We start from the raw sequence: 24,841 nt of genomic DNA on the forward strand, positions 1-24,841 counted from the left end.
CCGAACCACAAGACTGAAGTAACTAGAAGAATAAGAATGGGGTGGAGCACATTTGTCAAGCACTCTCAAATTATGACAGGTAGATTGCCACTATCCCTCAAGAGGAAGGTATATAACAGCTGTATCTTGCCGGTACTTAGCTACGGAGCAGAAACCTGGAGACTTACAAAGAGGGTTCAGCTTAAATCGAGGACGACGCAGCGAGCAATGGAAAGAAAAATGGTAGGTGTAGCCTTAAGAGACAAGAAGAGAGCAGAGTGGATTAGGGGACAAGCGGGGGTTAAGGGTATCATAGTTGAAATAAAGAAGAGGAAATGGACATGGGCCGGGCATGTAGCGCGTAGACAGGATAACCACTGGTCATTAAGGGTAACTAACTGGATTCCCAGAGAAGGGAAGCGGGTTAGGGGGAGACAGAAGGTTAGGTGGGCAGATGAGATTAAGAAATTTGCGGGTATAAATTGGCAGCAGCAAGCACAGGACCGGGTTAACTGGCGGAACATGGGAGAGGCCTTTGTCCTGCAGTGGACGTAGTCAGGCTGCTGATGATGATGATGACTATACCGCAGAAACTATCATGCGGATGGTCGTAAATGGCTCTTGGTTATACCACGCCACATGCGATCTGATGTCTGTACGTATTTTCTCCCCGACCCACAACATGCTCACTCTGGTGTGTTTAAAACATATCACCGGATCCGCCAGCGTTACTACTGGCGTGATATGTACACCTTTGTATAAAAATACATTCGGTCCTGTTCATTAAGCCAACGACGAAAGACAGTGGCCCATTCACCCGAATTATTATAGCCTCTACCGTGCCCGGCGCGCCCTTTTGACCGCGTTAAAATCGATCTATATGGTGCCCTTCTGTACACTGCCACTGGAAATCGATGGATCATTGTCGTGGTCTACCATTTGACGAGGTATGCTGAAACAGCTCCACTACCTACGGCTGGTGCACGTGACGTAGCCAATTTCGTCTTGTGACGCTTCGTACTCCGTCATGGGGCATCACGTGAACTACTGAGTGATCAAGGGCGTGTCTTTTTATTCGAAGTTGTACAACAACTCCTTCGGGCATGCCGCACGGTGCACTGCACCTCTACAGCCTACCACCCGTAGACCAACGGTCTAAATGAGCCTCAGCTTCAACCAAACGCTAGGAGAAATGCTCGCCATGTATGTCAATTCTGACCAATCGAACTGGGATGTTATTCTTCCATTTGTGACTTATGCGTACAACACCGCGACGCAGTCAACCACAGGCCTCTCACCTTTCTTTCTTTTATATGGACTTTTGATACCATTTCGCCGTATCGTCCCGACGTCTCAGAGTTCAACCCTCTCTGAAATTGTGCACCACGCTGAAGAGTGTCGTCAGTTGGCCCGATCATTCACCTCGGACAAGCAAGCACTCGAAAAAGACCTCCACGACGGCGACCAGCAAGTCGAGACTTTTGCCGTGGGCTCGCTCGTCTGGCTCCGACTGCCCTTCCACTGCCCAGGTCTGTCCTCTAAGTTTGACCCCAAGTTTCACGGTCCTTATCGCGTGGTCGAACGTCGATCTGATGTCACATACGTGATCGAGCCGGTCACGCCATCTACAGACAGGCGACGCCTTGGTCGTGAGACTGTCCACGTGAGTCGTCTCAAGTCTTATCACGACCCACTCCTACTCTCGTCACCTTGACTTGCCAGGATGGCTCGTCTTCGTCGCCTGGGGTATTGTAGAGAAAAAGACGATTATGTGCCGCAGTGGGTCACGCCTTTAGCGAGAGGAGCCAAGCGCGAGCGTTTACCCCGAGTGCTGTGATTCCTGGGCCCGTTGCTGACGCCCGCTTTCCGCATCAATAGACCTGCTGTGCAAGTACTACTTGCGCTAATAAACCCCGTTGCACTTGGATCAATATAAGTGGGTTCGGCTGTATCAGATATTGTTGTCCTTCTAAAATCGTAGTGCAATAGTGATGAATGCAAAACCAGAAGCAGACAGGACAAGCGCTTACTCTCATTTGAAGTGTTTTGTTGCAATTCCTGAGCATATATGAACACTCATCTGAAGCTGAAAAAGGATAATGAAAGAAGAAAAATGAGCATGTGTCGTCTATGCCACACAATCCAGCTCTTTCTTAGATAACGGAAAGCGCTAACACTTCGTTGCCTGGCAAAGCTATCTCAGATGCCTCTACAATTTTTCTAGTTGTCACAACAGCGATGCAGAACTGCAGTCTGATTAAAGGGACACAATAAAACTTGATGTTGGGCTAGTAGGTCATTTGTCATATTGTAAGATAATTATGGTATTTACTTGCATAATCTTTGCACTTTTTTTGGCGGAAAACCCATGCAAAGTTGGGTGATGCGAGAATCACGCGGGGAAAACTTTCCACGAAAACGTACAGAGCAAAAAAAAAAAAACGAAGTGGCCGCAAATCGGGATTCTCACACCAGCAACTAACGGCAAGCTTTGAGAAGTACTAATTAAAACTTACCTCAACAATAAAAGCACAGGTTCAACACAAGGCAAGATTTATTTCAGACACAAAAAGTGCCAGCAAATAGTCGAGAGTTAGAATATCATACGCAAAGCTCATGGGCGTTGTGGGCGCGGCAGTAACATTCGTTTCTGCACAGGAGCCTCCAAAAGGCAAGCTTAGGACGTCAGTATTGGGCTGATAACTATTTAACAGAACCGTCTGCAGTTTCCTTCAGAAGAAGTAAAGTTTACCATCAATCCCAGTTTTAGGCACACGCAGGCCCAACGCGTCTTGGTGGCTTTCAGCTGCCGTCACCAGTAGTGAACACAAAACTCCAAAAGGCCTATCGGCGGCCCTGTTGCCGTTGTTTAGATCATGATCTATCACTTTCAACTTGAAAGCAGCCGTTTAGCTTCAGTATTGCCCCACAACGTGACAAGATTACCGACACAACATACAAAATATGCCGCAACGCGCACTTGCCACTTTGGCTTGGTTTGGATTGGATTGATTTTCCGTGCAATAATAGTACGCTTGCAGCTTAAGAGATAGCGCCAGATGGTGTGCGCTATCATCATCAGTCGCTGGAACGAGCAGACGACAGTATTTTGCAAGTTTTCGGGGGTGGGATAATTACTCGAGGAAAAAAGAAATATTTTTGTTGGACGATGGGGGGGGGGGGGGTGCGAGAATTATGCGAGTGCGAGGATTACGCGAGTGAATACGGCAGTGCAAACTTGACTCTCGGAGACAGTCATTCATCCACCCGAGTGAGACACACGACACTCACTCGGGTGGATGAGTGAGTGTTTGCGGGAGTCAAGTTTGCGCTAGTTATCTTACGGCATGATTAAAGGGAGGAATGCATTGGGGCTTCGTGTCGGGTTTCTTACAATGGGAAGCAAGCTGTCTATCTATTCTCGATCTTACTGCTGTGTTTCAGCGATCTTGTCGCACTCGAGGAATCGCACCAACACCAGGAAGTGGCATTTGCCTGCCTGGCCTATGTAATGCTTTCCGACAAAAGGAAAATGAGGAAACTCTGCCTATTGTGCAGGAGACATCAGCCTTCTTGTGTTTCATGCAGCAAGTGGGGTTCTGCTTACTCGTCAGACAGCCCTGCTTACACCGCCTCACAAACTTGTCTGACGTTGACAATGCAACCCACTGCTCACCCTTCTTTAAAGTGTGAGGAAATTTTAAGGCAGGGGATTACAGCCATGTTTTATTTGGCTCTGTTCGTGCTGGGAACAGCGTAAAAAACGGGACGGAGAAATATTGAACACACGGCACATGCGCTGTTCAATCTTTCTCCGTCCCGTTTTTGCGCTGTTCCCCTCAGCATCATGTACCAACTGGCCCTTCATGCAACCCTTCTGCTCTATTCGTCTTTTGCGATTCTCACAACTTCGGCACCAAATGTTGAGGAGGCTTTATAGGTGACATTTATAGTATATTCTTGTGCAGTGCATTGGACCTCAGCTGAGCCACTGGATGGATGGCTCCCAGTGCTGTGAGGCACTTCGGGTTTGGACTCTGATCGTCCAGTGGATGGGCGAGGTAAGTGTTGCCATCATGTGTGAGTGCAGGGTACACTTTTTGCGACTCTGGTTTGTTTGATTTCCCAATCAACTCGATCTCTACTGAAAGTCCTATTTGATGCTTAGGCGTCAAATACACTCACTGTATTTATTCGAATCTAGGCCGATAGTTACTTCCAAATTTTTTTGTATCAAACTCTAGGGTCGGCTTATATTCGAAAATTTTGAAAAACGCGCCATTTTTCATTGAGAAAAGTGGTGCACGACTAGTGCCACCTAGACAGTATTGTAGATGTTAGTAGCCGAGCCAACACCTGGCTTAAGTACACACATGAGCCCGCCATTTTGATCATTTTGGTGAGTGTTTATGCGAGCCGTTCATCATTTCTAGTCGTGCTTTAAGTTGTCTGTGTGTGTCATAGCTCAATGGCGCCAAACAGGCGGTGTGGTCATAGTGCCGCTTTTAAAAGGAAAGTTGCCTAGTCACGGATTCGTCGTCCAACGTTCAAGCCGGGCGGGTCTTTAGAGCGATGAAAAAAAATGTGCATCACTGGAGCGGCTGCTGCTGCAGTGTGGAACGACAACCTAGGACCTTTGATTTTGTGCTCCTTTAAAAATTGTGGCACATCCAATGCGCTTGATGGCACCGAGGATTGCGCACTGTTTGAAGACGAGGGAAGCAGCGACGGCGAGTCGGAATGAACGGGAGACATCGGCAAGCACGGCATCTATTATGATGCAAATAACTACAGTCTAATCTCGATAATTCGAACTCGAAGGGGCCCGAAAATTTGTTCGATTTGAAAAAAGTTCGAATTAATGAAAGCTAAGTAAACAGAGCGCTCCCCATGCAGTGGCGCATGTGCATTGAGCTAACACAAGAGGGGAAGTTTTAGAAGACTAACTTTTATTCGCAAATCACAGGACATTCGTCATAATTGAAGTAATCGGTGATGCGCGTCTCCACACATTCGCCTTGCAGCGTGTCAATCGATTTCGCACGCAGCTTGCAAAGCATGTCTACTTCGGCTTCAGCATTCTTCTGGCCAGTGAAGGTGCGCGCGGCTATGTCTAGTGCCGACACTCTCTGAAGACAACAACGACTGCATCTCTGCTACCTCCCTCAGTGCCAAAGTCGCAGCGTGGCCAGCACGTGACGAGAAAGGAGCAGTGCCTCCACGCAGAGAGAAGCAGATCGGCATTTGAGGAAAAAAACCAACATTCTACGGCAGCTTTTTTTTTGCTCTCTTCGCGCGCGTTGTTGAAAGGAGAAGGTTATGTGGCAGGGACGGGAAAGGGGAAAGCGTGGCACCGGTGCTGAGAGAGAGCATCACTCCATGGCAGTTTTCTTCTTTTTTTCTCTCTCTCTTTGCGCACGGTGTTGGAAAGAGAAGGGTCTTTACGCAGCAGGGGCAGAAAAGTGAGAAGCGTGGCACAGACGCGTCGCAGGTCGGCATTTGAGTGAGAGCAAACATTCCACCACAGCCTTTTCTTTCCTTTTTTTTTTCTTTCGTGCGCAGCGTTAAGGTGTCGGAGGTGCTGCTGCGAGATTGGACGGGGTGCTGAGAGCTTTTTGGGGCGCGGTATGTTCGAATTAATCGTCGCAAGTGCTTGGGCTTTCGAATTACCGCACGTTTTTCGCCCATTGGAATACACATAACTTTGACGGGACCTAATCGTGAGTTCGAATTAACCGGAAGTTCGAATTAAACGTGTTCGAATTAATAAGATTGGACTGTACAAGCGGCTCAAAAAAAAAAAAAAAGAAAAACGTCGATAATACACACAGAACACAACTAACGGCTGTATGTCTCTCGAGTTATTTTCTTCATGAACCGACTGCACTGTTTCAAATAAATGGTGTCTCTTTGTGAACGCTGTCTTCGCTGTTTCGGTCGGCCTACATTCAAGGTAAATTGTTTTTCCCGTGCTTCAGAATTTTGTGGGGTTGGCCTAGACTCGAGTAAATAGAGTATAACAGCACCGTCAAATCGCAAGCAAGCACTCCAATACAGTGTACTAGAAAAGGGCAGTGGGCTCACTCGGCTCCCCTTGACGCAGCTGGTGTTGCATAGGATGGTGCAACGGGCAACTCTAATAGAAGCTGCACTTGCAGAAGCTGCTCACTGCTGGTATCACGTTAGCGTTGCGATGCGCATTTATGTATCATTTATAATAAACTTTCTTTTATTAACTAGCCCGTGACGGTATTGCAAGCGTATGTTTCTCTCGGTCCGCCTTTTCTGTTCATTTTGCGATAGCCAAAAGTTAGCTGAAAAAAAAAGGGGGGGGATGACCTTACTTTTAGGTTTGGCGATCTTATGCTTCCAATTTCCCACGGGCTGGGTGCCCTTCCAAGCGACTACAACTTCTTTCTGCCAAGCATCAGGCTTGAAGTGTGTTTGTACCTATTTGACCAGTAGGTACCTGACGTCAGCAATTATGTGCCTCCCACAGCAGTGGGGGACACTCAACTATTTAACCAAGGTTGTGGCGGGTTGAATTAGGCCCAAAGGTCTTCGCAGAACATTATAGGGCTTCCTTTTGAGATAAGTACCCAGAAACAACCGAGTGCCTGGTTGGTGTAGTCCTCTACCCATTGGGAATGGAACCCGGCACTACCTGCATTAGAAGGGGACGCTCTAACCATGTAGCCACCGCTGCGGTGGCTACATGGTCCTTTCACATAAATCTTCTTTTCCCTCTATAATGTGCACATGGTCTCCGAGCCCATAGCGTGGCTCGGAATGGAGCTCGCACACTGCACTGGTGTCTCTAAAGGGCTTGTATGCTCTGTGCAGATTTTTCTTCCATTCCTACTGCCTATTCTAATCCTTCGGGATGCTAGACAATGGGCCCACCCTTCACGAACACATAGCCTGTTTGGCACCCAGGCGCGAAGCAGTGGTTTTGTCGATGCTGCGGCACGGCTCAAGCTATAAAAGACATGCTAATTTCTTACATGCTCTGCCCCGCTAAATGCTGCGGGAAACAAACTTGGAGCGACAAGGTCCACAGAGGTAGACGAGCGCTGACTCGCAACAAGAAGTTTTATTTGAAGAGCTCAGGAAAGTGAAGAAATCAAAGTTACATAGTGTATCACTTGATGACACATGTGCTGAGCAGATATGCGAACTTTTTTTCCGTGAGATATTGCCACGTTCCGTCCTCTAATTTTGTTATCGCGTCGTTTCACTGTCAATAATTCTCAGCGCAAACCACACCTACACTGTTCGAGAAGCTTTGGGACGGCAGGAGATCATTTTGTTAAGATTACGCCCACTTTGTGAACATCACAGATTATTCTAGAACTTACTTCGCCGCTAGCGATAACACTAGAATATTTGATGGCAAGTGTCTAATTGCCGACACAATTCGGCGCTTACAGTTGATTGACGGCCAATGCTCTGTTCTCTGCTATCAGTGCCAGTGTCTTACTTTCCTTTTGCGGGGCCACAAGTTCGGTTTGAATAAACAGTTTCTTCTTCGACCTGGAGTCTGCTCCCTTCGTTCACGTCACAACCCCATGACAATATATCGAAACCTCACCGGCGCGTGCTTCATCCACTCGTTTAACGTGGAAAGTCTCTATCACTTCACTGGTTACTTGGGTTGTGTGTTTCGACGAAATTTCTTTATCGGGCAAAGACAGGTGAACAGCCACACGTGCTGCAGTGTGGTGAGAGATGCGAAGCGTTTGGATTCTTGAATGAATTTCCGTGCTCTCTTAAGGAGGAGGCTACTCTGGAAATAGAACTTTTTAAATTTTTAAGATATCTGGATGACAATTTTAGGGCATGTTTCCTACACTAAAACAAGAGCAACTGCAAAGTTTCATGAAGCTGTGTTTCTTAGTTCCAGAGTTATTGAGATTTAACTGGGCTGTTCACGTGAGTGCCTGAGGAAGAGTCGTGAGAAATATCAGGACATTGTAGAAAGCTGAAATTCGTTGTGATCATTCTTTCATAGATATTCCAGGGTACTACAGAGCCATTTAAAAAAATTTTTTCTCCAAAAAATGTTCACGCAACTTTGAACTTGATGTAGTTAGTAATTATCAGATTCATCAAATCCTAATCATTTATTATAAATTAACGTAACAAATTAAAAAAAGAGCTTGTCAGGTCCGGCAAACTAATTGATAAATAGGAAAAAAAAAAAAAACAGGTATACTAATCTGGTGAGTGGCCTTCCAAGATTTAGATTTCCTCAGCACCACAACCAGTGAAAAAATTCATTATGAGAAAATGGGCCTAAACAGTTCAGCACTTACGTTTTCTTCAAAAAGCTTCAGCAGAATACTAGAAGTGTTTAGGTGCACTCTTTTCTTCTTTTGACTCATCTACATCTTCATCTTCTTTTGATGTTGGTTGGTTGGTTGCGAAACTTTATTGAGGTCCTGCAAGGCGCGCGTCAGCGCGCAGCGGGCGACTCCCACGTCGGGACCGTTAGGGCAAGCCTATCGGCCGCTCCGCGGGCCTGCTGGACGGCCCAAAGTTGGTCGGCCAGGAGGGAGCTGCGTAGGGCCGCCTCCCACCTGACCGATGTAGTGTTGGGGTTAGTGTACATTGCCTTGCACTCCCGGAGCATGTGCGCCAGCGTGGATACATCCCCACATGCGGGGCAAGCGTCATTGGGAAACACGTCAGGATAAATAGCGTGAAGGGATCTCAGGTTAGGGTACGTGTCGGTCTGCAGTAGTCTGAGCGTAAGGGCCTGTGGGCTATTAAGATTTGGATGAGGGAGTGGATATAGTCTCCGCGCGAGGTAAAAATATTTTGTTATTTCGTTGTACGTGGCAGGCGCGTCCCTGTTTTCCGCAACCCCGTTGGCCCCGAAGCGTTGCCCGGAACCCACGCGGTCGGTTAGTGAGCGCGCGCGGTCTCGTGGGCAGACTCGTTGAGGTTGGGGGGAGCGCCTTGGACCTGTCCAACATGTGCAGGAAACCAAATCAGTACGTGGTGCTTGATGCCGTCGCGGCCACCACTTTGGAGCACGCTCAGGGCTTTCTTGGAGATTACACCGCGCTCGAAAGCGTGAATAGCTGACCTAGAGTCACTATAAATGACCTCTCTTTCACCTTCCAGGATGGCCAGGGCGATGGCCACTTGCTCGGCAACCGTCGGATCGTCAGTGTGAACCGATGCGCAGTTGGTGATTTGTTGTTTGGAGTCGACGACGACTGCGGAGAAGGCGCGGCTCCCACGGTACGCGGCCGCGTCGACAAAGCTGACGCCGTGCTCCTCACTGTGAATCTGCTTGAGAAGAGTGGCAGCTCTAGCCCGTCGCCTACCACAATTGTGCTCGGGATGGACATTCCTCGGTATCGGTGCCACGGTGATGAGGTCATGAATCTCACGGGGCACCTGTCTCATCTTCTCGTCCACTTCAGCCGGAGAGTGACCGAGCTCTCGGAGTATATGTCTGCCGGTCTGGGAGCTCGAAAGGCGCGCGATCTGGGCCCGCTCCTGCGCTTCGGCGATCTCCTCCAACGTATTGTGTACTCCGAGCTGAAGCAGGTGCTCGGTGCGCGTCCTGATCGGGATACCGAGGGCCCGCTTGGTAATCTTTCTGAGCAAGACGTTGATCTTGTCACGCTCGGCACGCTGCCAATTGTGCATGGCCGCGACATATGAAAAGTGGCAGAGCACAAAGGCATTGACCAGGCGGATTAGGTTGTCTTCCTTGAGGCCTTGGTAGCGGTTGGCCACCAGCCGAACCGCGTTATCAGTCTTGGCGGCGAGCTTGAGTATAGTCTTGCCGTTGGAACCATTGGACTCGATGGTCATGCCGAGGACCCGAATGGAGTCAACTCTGGGTATTGCACTGCCATCTCCGGTGTAGAGCTTGATATCACTCTTCGAGATCGGCTGCCAGTTTTTGGGCTTGGGCCCTCGCCTAGTGGGTTGGTAAAGGAGAAGCTCGGACTTGCTTGGGGAACACCTCAGGCCTGTGGGACGGAGGTAATCTTCCGTGGTGTCTATGGCCTCCTGCAGGGAGCGCTCGACTTGCCCGTCCCTGCCACCTGTGCACGTGCTTCTCAAAAAGAAAGACAATGACAGTTGTGCATGTGCCATGAAGTACAATGAAATGGATGAAAAAGAAGAACTCTTTTGCGCGTTCTATTAAAAGAACCTACCTGCTTCTGGTGTCTCAGTTTCTGCCGCAAGACCTCTGTTTCGACGTCGTGACACTGGTGGAGGCGCTGGAGCCTACACCCTGATGCAGGACAGTCTTACTCGGACCCGTTCACCTAGTCCAGAGACTCAGCCCCTCGTCACGACTCCAGTGCACCGATTCAGTCGGCGCCTACTAGGCCTAAGTCCAGAGTCCGCACCTGTTCCGCCTCTTTCCAGCATGGCAGCTCCTACGACATCCACGGTTATCCCGCCATCGCAGACCGCTCTTCCCTCGCAGGTAACTCTTGAACATCCTCGCGTTCCTGAAGTTTTCTGTGGGGAAGAGTACGAGGATGTCGAAGAGTGGCTCGAACAGTTCGAACGGGTCGCTGTATCCAACAACTGGAGCGAACAGCACAAACTTGGCCGTGCATATTTCGCACTGGAAGATAGCGCTCGCACGTGGTATGAGAACCGCGAGGCTACATTCCAATCTTGGGAAGACTTCCGTCGAAAGCTCCTCGCTACATTTTTGAACTCGGACCGACGGGATCGCGCACAGCAAGTGATTGAGGCACGCGTGCAAAAACCCAATGAAACAGCCGCCATGTACGCAGAGGGTATGATCCGTCTGTTTCGACGAGCTGACCCTGACATGCCCGAAGGGAAGAAGGTGCGTCACCTAATGCAGGGTGTTAAGGAACAAGTGTTTGCGGGCCTCGTAAGAAATCCACCTACAACTGTAGATGAATTCATAAGAGAGGTGACAGTCATCGAGCGCGCACTGCAACAACGACGCCGACACTTTGACCGCCTGCAGAACCACACGACAGGAAGTGCTTCAGCTCAGAACACTGCCGTATGCGAAAGTTCCCTACGGCAAATGATTAGAGAAATACTACGTGAGGAACTTCGGGCCCTCTGCGTTCCCCCTGCCCAACCGCCAGTCGCATCTGTTGCCGAAATCGTCCGCCAGGAGTTGAGGCAAGCCATTACACCACCCGCGCCAAATCCTGAGCCACATCCAGCGAGCTACGCTGATGTGGTCCGTCGTCCTCCACCGACATTTGTGGCGACGCCCTTCCAGCCACAACCCACTGCCGCTTGGTGGCAACGAGATTCTGCGAGACGACCACCAGTTCGCCGAACTGACTTGTGGCGCATGGCCGACCGTCGACCTATTTGCTACCGCTGCGGAGAACCCGGTCACATTGCCCGCTATTGCCGTCACGGCGATTCTGGGTTCGGGAACTTTTCTCGTCCCGCTTCTTTCTGCTCCGAAGACCGTCGTGCCCACGATGCCGATCAACTATCGCCTGCTCAAGCAACCCCACCGCGTCGCTGGCGATCTCCATCACCTGCGCGTCACCGTGACTTCCCTCAGAGCTACGCGGACGTCACCAGAGGCCGTTCGCCTAGCCCGCGCCAGGGAAACTAACTGATGCGACCTCGGGGGGCAAGGTTGCCAATCGTCGACACACTGAAAAGTTCCCCCAATCATCGCAAGAAGGTATGACGACAACGACGATGAATACGACGACGAATAATAATGCTGAAGAAGTACGTGCCGATCTTAGCGTTCTCATTGACGGACATCACGTTACAGCACTGGTCGACACTGGCGCCGACTTCTCAATCATGCGACAAGAGCTGGCCGACCGCCTCAGAAAGGTCAAGACACCGTGGACAGGGCCGCACATAAGGAGTGCTGGTGGTCAGCTGATGACACCCACGGGTAAATGCACCGCTAGACTTCGCATCGGAGATTCTAGCTTCGTGGCCACTTTCGTCCTGTTGCCAGACTGGTGTAAAGAGTTAATTTTGGGCATGGATTTTCTTCAATATCATGGCGCTGTTATCAACATCCCTCAACGTATGGTGACGTTTTGCGCTCATCCTTATGCCGACAATAGCAGTGAAGAACCACGCGGCCGTTTGCGAATAGCCGACGATGTGACACTCCCACCGAGATCCTGCTGCCTTGTGTCAGTGTCCAGTGGGTGTCCTTGCTATAAAGATGTGATAGCGGAGCACATAGTCACTCTTTTGTTCACGCAAGGCATTTCCATCGCGAGGGGCGTCCTGGCGCTTACTGGAGGACAGGCGGAATTGCTGCTCACAAACTTCAGCAACGAGCGCCGTCAAATCCAGAAGGGTACCGCTATTGCCTACTACGACGATGTAGACCAAGCCGGGGATTGTTTTACCTTGCAACCAGATGACGCGGCTGTCCCCGCCTCGACAACTTTGTCGGTGGACATCTGCTCTACGCTACCGCCCTCTGATAGGAAGCGCCTGCTTGAACTTATACACCAATTCGAAGACTGCTTTTCGCGTGCGTCAAAGGTACAGCAAACACCATTGACCAAGCACCGCATCATTACTGAAGACAACACGCGACCGATTCGGCAAAACCCCTACCGTGTGTCTCCGAAAGAGCGCGAGGAGATTCAGAAGCAAGTACACAAGATGCTCGCGGATGACGTCATACAACCTTCGAAAAGTCCTTGGGCGTCCCCCGTAGTTTTGGTCAAGAAAAAAGACGGCAGATTGCGCTTCTGTATTGATTATCGCAAGTTGAACCAAGTCACGAAGAAAGACGTCTATCCACTGCCCCGCATAGACGATTCACTCGATCGGCTGCGTCATGCGCGCTATTTCTCTTCAATGGACCTCGGAAGCGGCTACTGGCAGATAGAAGTCGACGAGAGAGATCGGGAAAAAACGGGACGCCCGACGGCCTCTACGAATTTAAGGTGCTTCTTTTTGGGTTGTGCTCGGCGCCAGCCACTTTTCAACGTCTCATGGACACCGTACTATCAGGCCTGAAGTGGCAAACATGCTTGGTCTATCTCGACGATGTTATTGTATTCTCAGCAACATTCGAGGAACATCTCAGCCGTTTATTCACCGTCCTCCAAGCCATACGTTCGGCCGGCCTTACTTTAAAACCGGAAAAATGTCATTTTGGTTTTAACGAACTCAACTTCTTAGGCCACGTTGTCAGTCACGAGGGTGTTCGACCTGACCCGGCCAAAATAGACGCCGTAGCGCAATTTCCTGCACCATGCGACAAAAAGGCCGTGAGACGCTTTTTAGGGTTGTGTGCCTATTACCGGCGATTTATTGAGGACTTTTCGTCTATTGCGGCGCCATTGACACGACTCACACGTGAGGACGTCCCCTTCTTTTGGGGTGAACAACAGCAAATGGCGTTCAATGAACTACGACAACGCCTGCAAACACCTCCAGTCCTCGCGCACTTCGACCAGGAAGCCCCTACAGCACTTCACACTGACGCCAGCAATGTAGGTCTGGGTGCCGTTCTGGTGCAGTGGCAAGACGGCTGTGAAAGAGTAATAGCCTACGCCAGCAGAGCTCTCTCTCGCACGGAGGAGAACTACTCGACTACCGAGAAGGAGTGTCTAGCCGTGGTGTGGGCGGTCATCAAATTTCGTCCATATTTGTACGGCCGCTCCTTCAAGGTTGTTAGCGACCATCACTCTTTGTGCTGGCTCACCAACCTTAAAGATCCATCTGGCCGTTTGGCACGCTGGAGCCTAAGACTTCAAGAGTTCGACATGACCATCGTCTATAAATCTGGGAAGCGGCACACCGACGCCGACTGTCTCTCACGGTCGCCAGTGGAGACTGTCGGTCGTGATGACGAAAACATCGACGCGGCATTCTTGGGAGTCGTCAACACGGCCACTATTGCACAGGAGCAGCGCAGTGACCCCGAGCTGTTACCACTCATTGAATATTTAGAAGGACGACGTAAGGACGTGCCGCGGTTATTTGCCAGAGGACTGCCATCTTTTTCCTTGCGAAACGATGTTCTCTATAAGAGAAACTTCTCACCAACCGGCAACCCGCACTTGCTCGTCGTGCCTGCCTCTCTTCGAAAAGAAATTATGGAAGCGTGCCATGATGAAGCAACTTCTGGTCATCTAGGCTACACCCGAACATTGTGCCGACTGCGATGCAAGTACTACTGGCCAGTTACCCGCTGATGTTAACCATCACGTGCGAACTTGCACCGACTGCCAAAGACGCAAAGCACCTCCTAGCAAGCCAGCCGGTCTTTTACATCCAGTCCTAGCACCAGCGAAGCCGTTCACTCTGATTGGAATGGATTTCCTGGGCCCCTTTCCAACTTCCACAACAGGTAACAGATGGATAATCGTGGCCACCGATTACCTCTCCCGTTATGCGGAGACTAAAGCTATGCAGCGCGGCACAGCAGCAGAGGCCGCTCAGTTCTTCATCGAAAACATCGTCCTTCGGCATGGCGCTCCCACAGCAGTGATCACAGACAGAGGACCTGCCTTCACCGCAGAACTTTTGGAGTCGGTTCTCAGACTCAGCGGTACAGCTCACCGGAAAACAACTGCTTACCATCCGCAGACAAACGGACTGACAGAGCGCCTCAATAGGACCCTCACAGACATGATCAGCATGTACGTTGACACAGAGCATAAAAACTGGGATCAGATATTGCCGTACGTGACCTTTGCCTATAATACCGCTCGACAAGAAACTACTGGAATGACGCCGTTCAGTCTGATCTATGGTCGCGAAGTCACGACAACGTTGGACGCCATGTTGCCGCATGAGTGTGACGACATCCATGTGGACGCCAAAGAGTTCACTCAGCGCGCCGAGGAAGCCAGACAGCTCGCGCGTGTGCGCATCTGTCATCAACAGCATCAAGATGCACAACAGTACGACCCCCGACACAAGTTTATTAGCTACACACCAGGCGACAAGGTCTGGGTCTGGATTCCGATACGTCGACGTGGACTGTCGGAAAAACTGCTAAGACGATACTTTGGCCCATACAGCGTCACGCGACGCTTGAACGACGTGAACTATGAAGTTGTTCCTGACACTGGCTGTAGTTCTAAGCGTCAAAATCATTTACCCGAAGTCGTACACGTCGTGCGTATGAAACCGTGTTTATCCAGTTGACGCGACCACTTCATACGCCTGGTAGAGCGCCTAGGTTGCGCATCGGAACGATGCCTCTTTCGGAGGGAGGCAAATGTCACGTGCTTCTCAAAAAGAAAGACAATGACAGTTGTGCATGTGCCATGAAGTACAATGAAATGGATGAAAAAGAAGAACTCTCTTGCGCGTTCTATTAAAAGAACCTACCTGCTTCTGGTGTCTCAGTTTCTGCCGCAAGACCTCTGTTTCGATGTCGTGACAATATCACTGACCCTTGTGGCGTGCCGCGCGATCCCAGCTCGATCTCCTCGGAGACAAGGTCTCCAACACTGAGGGTGGCTCTCCTACGGGTCAAGAACGATTTGACATATTTGTAGAATCTGACTCCAAGGCCGAGCTCAGCAATCGACCGCAACACGAAAGAGTGAGCAACATTGTCGAAGGCTTTCTCTAAGTCGAGGCCGAGAATGGCCCGCATGTCTCGAGTGTTGCAGTCAATGACTTGGTGCTTGAGCAGCTTCATAGCGTCTTGCGTCGAAAGCTTGGCCCGAAAACCAATCATGGTGTACGGGTAGAGCCCATTGTCTTCCAGGTACCGAGTCAACCTATTGAGGACCACATGCTCGGCTACCTTTCCCACGCAGGACGTGAGCGAAATGGGGCGCATGTTGTCCAAGTTGGGTGACCTCCCCGGCTTAGGAATGAGCACGGTGCGCGCGACCTTCCACGGGTCGGGGACCTCGCCGCTCTTCCATGCCTCCTTGATGACCTCGGTGAGGTAGTCGATTGACCGGTCGTCCAGGTTGCGCAGGGTCTTATTAGTTATGCCGTCGGGGCCCGCGGCAGACCTCCCATTGAGCCCGTAAAGCGCCTGCCGAACCTCTTCGTGGCATATCTCGGCGTCCAGTTCAGTGCTGGCCGGTCCTGAGTACTCGGGGTACGTTGTTGCGGGGTTCGAGTCGACAGGGAGGTACTTTTGCACCAGCTGCTTCAAAACTTCCTCTTCGGAAGAGGACTGCTTGGCTTCGTGCATGGCTCGCGCTAGTACGTTCCGCTGGTTAGTTTTGGTGTTAGTCTCGCTGAGCAGGTGCTTGAGCAGGTTCCATGTCTTGCCATTACGCATCTGGCCATCTACCGAGTTGCACACCTCGTCCCACTGCTGCTTGGAGAGGACGCGACAGTGCTCCTCGATGGTCTTGTTTAGGTCGGAGATTTTCTTGCGCAACCTGCGATTGAGGCGCTGGCCTTTCCAGCGGGCGAGAAGTGACTGCTTGGCCTCGAGCAGGTGGGCAAGGCGGCTATTCATTTTTTCAACCGGGAGGTCAGTACTAATATTCTTGGTGGTACTTATGACGTCCTCTCTGAGCTGGCTAATCCACTCCTGTAGGCTTGGCCTGGTTGCAGGTAGGGGTCGGTCGTTGCGGACTTTGCGAAACTGGTCCCAGTTTGTCCAAGAAAACTCCCGTGCCCTCTTTCGGACCATTAAGAACTGCGTCACCAGGACGTAATGGTCGCTACCTAAGTCAATGTTTGAGTTGGCCCACTGTACATCGGGGAGATTCTTGACGAAGGTCAAGTCGGGAGTGGAGTCTCTGCAGGATGAGGTGCCCAACCGAGTTGGAAAGGCCTTGTCGGTGATTAGAGTCAGGTCCATGTCCGTCGCGTTCTGCCACAGTTCCGCGCCCTTGCTGGTATTGTACGGGTAGCCCCAAGTGTGGTGCGGAGCATTAAAATCGTCCGCCACAATCAGGGGGTTGGGACCTGCCAAGTTGACGGCCTTCTTTATGAGGGCCCTGAAGCGCTGCCGTCGGTCCTTAGGGCTACTGTACACGTTGAGAAAAAAGATGCTGCTTCGGTCCGAGCTGCGCGGCAGAATCTCGGTCATGACATATTCGGCGCTGCTGGTGGCCATTTTGAGGTCGTGAGAGATGTGTGTGAGCTTGTTACTGACCAAGGTGCAGACGCCCCGGCCACCGGAATAACGCGAGATGGGCTTGTAACCAGTCAGTGTGACGTTTGGAGTTAATGTTTCCTGAAGCAGAATGACGAGGGGTTTTTCGCTAGAGCATCGAATGTACTGCTGCAAGGACGCCTTTTTACTAGGGAAGCCCCTGCAGTTCCATTGCCAAATAAGAAACGTCTCACTTGGCTTGGCCATCTTGGTGCTTTTGTGGGCTGGTGCTGCCCTCAGATTGGCTAAGAATAGCGTGGACGATGGGGCCCGTAGCGCCGGGCTGGGGTTGTACGACGGCGGTTGAGGTCAGAGCTGGTTTCACTACGCTTTCGAGAAACGACTCTACCTTGGATACTCGGTCGTTTTGCGCGGCCAGGGTGATCTGCAGTTGGGCGAAATTCTCCCCGAGCTTATTGATGCTTTCACTGAGCGCGGATAGCGTGTCTCGAAGCTCAGACCTGACTAGAATCGCTACACTTCCCTGTTCGTAGGCGACGGCCCTTTTCTTGGGAGCACTTTGACCCTCACTGCTGCTGTCTCCGGCTTTAGTGCTGTGCACCTCCATGGGTAAGGGCATTGTATCGGCGACGCATGCGACGGCGGGTTGCAGTGGTGGGTTTCTTGCGTTCTTAATCTCAGCAATTTCGGACAAAAGCCTGTTTATGGTTTCCTTCATCGCTGCGTTCTCGCGTTTCAGCTGGGAAATCTCGCGCGCGCTCTCCGCATGCTCTGGGAGTGACCCCGACAGTACCTCAGCTGGCCCTCCTCGGACCGTGTCGGCCCAGGTTATAGAGCCCGACTTCTTGCTTCTCGCTGACACCCCGCAAGGCTGCTGTTGACGCCCGGTAGACCTGGATCGAGACCTGGAGCGGCTCCCAGACTTGTAGCGCCGGGCTCCTCCTCGGGACCGAGAACGTCGCCTGGAACGGCCCCCGGAACCACGTGACTGCTGGAAGTCCTGCCCATCCGTGGGGGGTGATGGTGGTGCCGTGGCTTGGCCTTGATCAGTGGCGCGAGACTTTTCCCAGCGCCTTCGTCGCACGACATACGGGATCTGGAATCTTTGCCTACAGTCCTTGTCAGCCGTGAGGTGTTGCCCACCACACAGCCTGCACTTGGGGGTACACTTGTGTTGTGCGTCAGGATTTGAAGCCCCACAGCCCCGACTGTGGGGCTTCATTTGAAGCCCCACAGCCCCGACAGCCCCTGGGCTGGGACACACATCAGCACGGTGACCGAGCCGACCACAAGCGTAGTAAATGTCTATTTTCTTGCGATAAAGCGAACATTGCACAAGGGTGGGGCCGTAGCGTACAAAGTTTGGGACTCTATGACCGTCGAAGGCGACGATTACCGTACCGGTGCTGCCTATGCGCTTGGCTGCCAGGGCGAGCGGATTTCTTTCATTTACGATCTTGTTGTCAATATCATTCGGGTCGTCTACGAGTGGAATACCTCGGATCACGCCCTTGCACGTGGAATGAGGGGCGGCCTCGTAGGCACTGACCTCGTATGTTCGGCCCATGACGACGATCTGCCGAACTTTGACGTAGTGGTTGGCATTTTCCCTTCTAGGTGTGCTGACAACCATAATATTCTGCTGCACGTTGGGGCATACATAGCGTGTCGCCCCGCAAATCTTCGGCGCAGATGCTTGTGGCTGCCAGGATTGCATCAGCCACCACGGTGCAGCCGGTCTTGACAATATTGAGGCCTCCGCGGGGCCGAATCACGATCTTCGTATCCTCCCTGGGGAGCTGGGGCATCCGGCCAGCGCGACGATTCTAGCCTTGATGTTATTGCCACTGTTGCGGCCTCGCGGGGCCTCGGCCGTTGTCGACTTCGTCTCGTTGAGAGTAGCACCATTAGGATTAGTGCCTGCCGAGCGCGTGCCAGCTTTTCTGGCGCCTGCAGACTGCCAACCTCGGTCTTCTGTCACCTCTTTGGGGGTTATGTCCTCCCCCACCACCTGATATTCCATTTTTTCTGAAAATAAGCCCTGAGAAGAGCGAAAAGGGCACCCGGGAACGGCGACGCGGCTGGCGTCGCGCCGGCGTGGCCTTACCTCGTTAGGCTTAGCCCAGGCGGTGGCCGGCTCCGGAGAAAAACATTCCAAAACGTGAAAATAGTCTACTCACGCAGCAGGTTTTGGCATCAAAATAGTCCTGGCACTTTCACTGATGCGACACAAACAAAGCTGAACGCGCACTCGAAAAATTCACTTGAATATCATTGTAGGAAGCAGGAGCCACTCGAAGGTCGTATGAACAACACAGACGCCGCGCCGCGTCCCCTTCTTTTGATGTCTGTAATTTTTTTTTTTAGCATAAAGCATCGTGCTGGGTCCGACAATCTCGGAAACACACGGCGTCACGCTCGATAGCGCTGCTTCGGAGCGCGTACCGAGTCCGACGTGCTTGGAAACACTCAGGTGGCTCTAGTCACACTCGATATGTCGGATTCTCGACTAGTGACCGCTGACAGCACAGTTCCATGATGGCAAGCGTCTATGAAGTTGGCACTAGCAGCAAAATAGCGCGATCTCTATGCTTGTTCAAACCGCATAGCGTGTGTCGTGCACAGGACCTCCGCACTGTTTTCGGCTTCATTACCGGGCTCGTGCGCACTATGATAAAGAACACAGAACTAGCGCAAAAAGAAACCAAGAAGAGGAAATGATGGAAAAGACAGTGCAAAAGACAAAAAGCGGCGCAGAAGACGCTGGCCAAGGCGAACGTAGCAGAGCGACAACGTGTGAGACCGCGCTAACGGAGAAAGAGCGCCCGCCATTGCCTGCTGCGCAGCAGCGAGGGCGGGCACGCTTTCCCTCGTGAGAATGAATGCGCTGCTCTAGCCAATCAGCCCTCCGCGTTGCATCGCGGGAAAACGCCAATAGCGGCTCAACCGTGCTGCTGAAGCCATTTTGCATGTTGGCAAACGAAATACAGTAGAAAGAAATCACACTAAAAACAACACCAAGATGTCGCGGGACGACTGCATGGTCTGGGAATGGAGCAGGCGCAAAGTTTGGTTTGATATTGGCATTTTTTGCGCAGTTTGGATGCCACCGTGGCCTCGAAAATGGCATTTTTTAAAAACTTTATAGTTGAATTGGGTGATGATAATTACAGAGTAGGTAGTTTACGAGACATACAACCCAAGAATATGGTTTTCTAAACGTCGAATTTTTTGCGATTTTTCCGTTTTCAAGGGCTGCGTCCCCACTTAAGGGCACATTAATACATTGGCCGTTCTGCCCCACATATGACCGCAAAGAAGTGACTTTGGAATTAAATGACAAGCAAAGAAGTGACTTCGGAAAAAATCGAATTAATCATGGTTCCTGACTCAGGCTGGCTGGTGCTTTCAGGTGCAATGCTCCTCCAAAGTTTTATTGATGACGATGCCAAGCGCCGCCACCCGGGCAAAGAGAGAAGCACAAATTGGCAACGTTTACAGAGCCACCCCATTGCATAGCTTCTGCCGGAGAGTGAGCCCACTGCCCTCTTCTAGTACACTATAAGCCCACCTTCAGCAGTTTGATACTACTAGCAAAATGAAAAGGGGTTGGTTTTTTAGACAAAATTCAAGGCTGCTTCAAGCTAGGTTTTCTCACGGAAAAAACAAAACAAAGTTCACAGGGACCTTCTCAGAAGTCTTTCTGCTCGTCTTTGCGACTCACAAAACGAAGCGATCGGACTGCGGGAACACATTCTCATAATCATGCAAAATTTTCGCTTTAAGTTCACGCATAAAAGCATGAAGCTAGTTTTAATTGAAAATGACTCCATGTCACCACATGTTTCACTCTCCGAAAACTAGCATCACGAATCTCAGGAGTGTAACCCATCCTAAGCAGATCTGAAGCTTGTACTTATCATTCCACCTGAACATGGAAGGAGAGCTCCACTAATAGAAAGTTTGTCCATTCCAATGATTCAAACCAATCCTACTTTTTTGTGAGAGGTGGATTTATATTTTTTATTTCTTCTCTGAAAGTCATGAAGAAGTACCTGTGGTGCCTCTGGCGGCAAAAACATGAATGATTCAATGTTGTGGGCCATGTGACCATTGATTGGGAAGTTGAAGCTATAAATTTCTTAATTTTTACTTCCACAATAATTTTCACCATCTTGGCAGGCACAAAAAACTTATTACAGCACATCGACGTAGTTTTCAGTGAATGTATTTTTGAATCTGGTAAAGAAAGGGCTACAGAAACTGAAGATGTGATTATCAAAATAATCAATTTTCTTGTGCAGCATTGAGAATGAATCTGTGGATGTCTGGTAATTCCTTTTGGTTATAACAAACCAATATAGTGTTTCCATTAAACTCTGTGGTAGCAGTACTTGGATTTTACAACATTACAAAATCATCTTCACAATCTGTTGTAATGAGGTGTAGCTACACATGTTGTAGTAGTAAAGAGGGTGCATGCCGGTTCATGATGAGGATCACTTTTGTTTTCACGTCCACTGTGTTGGGTGTCATATCTTCCATCGTGCGATGGATGCACAGGATAAACGGGAGTGTTACAAATTCGGCACCGGCACTCACAGCTTATGGGCTCACACTCGTATGCAACAACGATCCAGGGTTCTTTTGGTCGCTCTCCTCCATCTTCACTCAGCTTGGTTCTTTTATAGCCCTCAAGATTCTCTGCATCAGCGAATAGTCTAAAAGCCTCTAATCAGGAACTGCCGTTGGTCGCTCGCTGGAATAAAATTCGTGGGTGCAGGCGCACTGCAGGAGTTGCCATGGATTGCAAAAGACTCCGGTTTTGGTTGTTGCCTTTTGCATCAGGCACCTCGTTGGTATTAATGCTGCCTGCGTCAGCCGTTCTGCCAGCTTGAATGCTATGCTGAAGCAATGAAGTTTAGGCTGCAATCTCTATAACAGCTGTTAAAAATTTTCACATCATTTTTATTTTTTTTGGTCAAATGAAAGGCCATGCCCTCTGAAACCTAGGAAGCATACTGCTAAGTGTGAAAGCACTCTCAAGAAGTAATTACATTAGGTTTTTAACAAAGCTAGTTTTGTTTCCGACTGCAACCCCCATCACAGCCCAGTTTGAGCTTCTTGTCACGTGCTCATGTAAAAGCAGTCGAAATGTACCTGCTGTGACGTTTCCTCGGTCGTTGGTCACTGTGGCTTTGTTGGCGATGCACTAGTGGCTGTTTCGGAAGCTTTGATACCTGGTACCATCACAACTAGTGATAGGATCGGGGGTCTGACAGCATCCCACCGCTGCTGCCAGTCGTTGCGGCTCAAGTCTGGCGGGTCTCGTCATGAGTAGCTGGCCGCCGCCACCGGACCCGTTCAGCCCATCGTGCCGGGAGGAAGGCGCCTTTATCGGGAGATATTTACAGAAGTTTATTTACATAGATTACATTGATAAGAGTTACATCTTGACAATTCGTGGCCAGAAACCTCTACATCGAAAAAGGCATCGGCACCAAAAGCACACGAACCAGCCCGCGAGGGCTGATTATAAACGGTCTTGTTTTCCCAGATACGTGAATCAGGGAAAGGGCACCAAATTGCGCTGTCCAATTCTTAGACATACACCACTTTCCACATGGCCGCCCCCACCTGCCCACGCCAACGCTTCTGACGGGGGGCGGAGTCACTACACTTCTACTGTGGCACCATGGTGTCCCCTGACTGGCATGGCAAAGTCGCTGGGGCGACTGGTCTCACGCTTAGGCCGAAGCATCAAAGCGACGCCGCTGTCCCGACCAAAACCTATTATGGTCGACTGCGACGCCGGACTGCAGGGCATCTTACTTGGTGGCTTGGAATGACAATGGCTGGGGTGGAACGGCTTTCCGCAGGCAAGCTGCCCCTCAGCGACTTGTTCGCGAAACCTAGAATTCTGCTCCCCTTTTCGGCCCAAGCGCCGTACCTAACTCAAGTCAGACTGCCATGTGACGTTACCAGAATTAGTACTCTAGCCTGATGGTCGATTGCAACGCCGGACTGCAGGGCATCTTACTTGGTGGCTTGGAATGACAATGGCTGGACTGGAACGGCTTTCCGCAGGCAAAGTGCCCCTCAGCGACTTGTTCGCAAAAACTAAAATTCCGCTCCCATTTTCGGCCCAAGCGCCGAACTTAACACGAGCCAGACTGCCATGTGAGGTCACCAGAATTAGTATTCTGGCCTGATGTCAAGCTACTGTCGTGTTCAGTAGGTGCGCCCTTAGAAAATTGGCTATATTAATATCAAAACACGAGTGTCAGCATTTTCTGAGCGTCACACTTGCTGAGACCCGTTTCTGTATATGGAAGAGCAGTATGCCAAAGTGAACTTGCCTTCGAAAAATGGTGTCAGCGCTTGTGTAAAGATTGTTCAGGAAGTGTTTTGTTACAGTCAGGGTTGAATCATGTTCCTTTACAAGCCGAGGAACATCATCAGGTCAGTTAGCTGCACCAACTCGCGTCTTGTTCCTTCTCTGCTTGCTTGGTTTATGCTCATAAATGTGCAGTTGGCACGGCTGCTATCGGCAAGTAATCTCGATTGGCAAGGAGTGTTACATGAATCTTGAGGGATAAGCTGACTTGAGACTCAGTGAGCCAATGCATCTAAAATTCATGCGTTGTGCTGGGTGTTGCGGGATTCTTATGTGCATGTAATGCCATGAAACGGAAAACATTGCTGCCGTAAATATCGGAGGTTTTGTAATTCAGGTGGTTGCCCCATTTTTAATGTGATTTTAGACTACAGCTCATTTGGTTCTGTGGTGTGCAACAGTTTTCATCGTTGCTTACATCGGAGAAAGCGACTGAGTGCAGTAACTATGCGCAGCACTGGCATTGCTCCACCTTGAGCAACGTGTGAGGTTTCGGTGACAGGCCATGGCGGCAGAGTACGCATAACAGCCTTGCTGATCTCGTATTAACACAATGCATCGTATGTGCACATTTATGCCGGGTCCATGCTGAATGTTGTTCGGCCGCTGTGTGGAGGCTTTCGCAGGGCAGCATCAAGCTGCAGTCACCATATCTTAGGTTTGAAAAAATCAGTTAATAAAATCAACCCTCTGTGTTATTCAAAAATTTCTCCGGCACTTTCCTAGTAAAAACGAAGCCTTTGCTTCTATACCATGTATGAGCTATTAAATTACAACATAACAGTGCTTCGATACATTTAAGTACATTTACTAACTTGATCATTTTTTGGTTTAATTACAGTATCTGCCCCAGAACGCTGCCTCGGTGAATGTGCTTCTGCGTGTGGCCAGCAAAGGCTTAGCTGCCTCGTCACGGCCAGAACTGCAGCGCCAAGCCCTGGAGTCGTGGCAAGCTCTCATCTCAACGTTTAAGCCTGGTCAGTCCGATTTGGGGAAGACTGAATTCATCGGTAGTCTGCTAGACGAGGGGTCTTCATTTAATTAGTATGGAAAGGGCCAGATACACCAAGGTCTTTGTGATGCGCTTACATTTGTTACCTTCCTCCTGCTGTTATGCCCTGTAAGCTGAGTTCCATTTGATTCCCACACAGTCTTATGTATAAAGCCAAACGGTCGTTTCGGACTCCTTACACTCCTGTTTGCACCATGGTTGGCCCCTCGAAATTCCCCGCGACATACAGTGCACCAGGCAACACCACATTATAATGGGACGTTCAGACACACAGATAGTCAAGACTTCACTTTTTTTTACACTCAAATTGTCGCCACCTGAGAACAGTTGTATGCTTGCCCTCTTCCTCTGTAATTCCTATGTTCTTTAATCTGTGACGTTCCTTGCCACTGTTGCAATATTTACAAGTCTTTAAGGCAACATGAACACA

General features: G+C 50.3%; 1 protein-coding gene across 4 annotated transcripts in view; it reads left to right on the top strand.

Annotated features, from left to right (window-relative positions):
• Positions 1–24,841, top strand: part of LOC119178056 (uncharacterized) — a 697,593-nt gene that overhangs the window by 50,144 nt on the left and 622,608 nt on the right. For all 4 annotated transcript variants that reach the window (XM_075887501.1, XM_075887516.1, XM_075887508.1 and 1 more), the window contains exons 7-8: positions 3,948–4,040; positions 24,241–24,376. In XM_075887501.1, coding sequence (XP_075743616.1) covers positions 3,948–4,040; positions 24,241–24,376 — 229 coding nt within the window. The remainder of the gene's footprint in view (positions 1–3,947; positions 4,041–24,240; positions 24,377–24,841) is intronic.

The sequence above is a fragment of the Rhipicephalus microplus genome, chromosome 1 (assembly GCF_043290135.1).
Source record: "Rhipicephalus microplus isolate Deutch F79 chromosome 1, USDA_Rmic, whole genome shotgun sequence".
NCBI classification, from domain to species: Eukaryota; Metazoa; Arthropoda; class Arachnida; order Ixodida; family Ixodidae; genus Rhipicephalus; species Rhipicephalus microplus.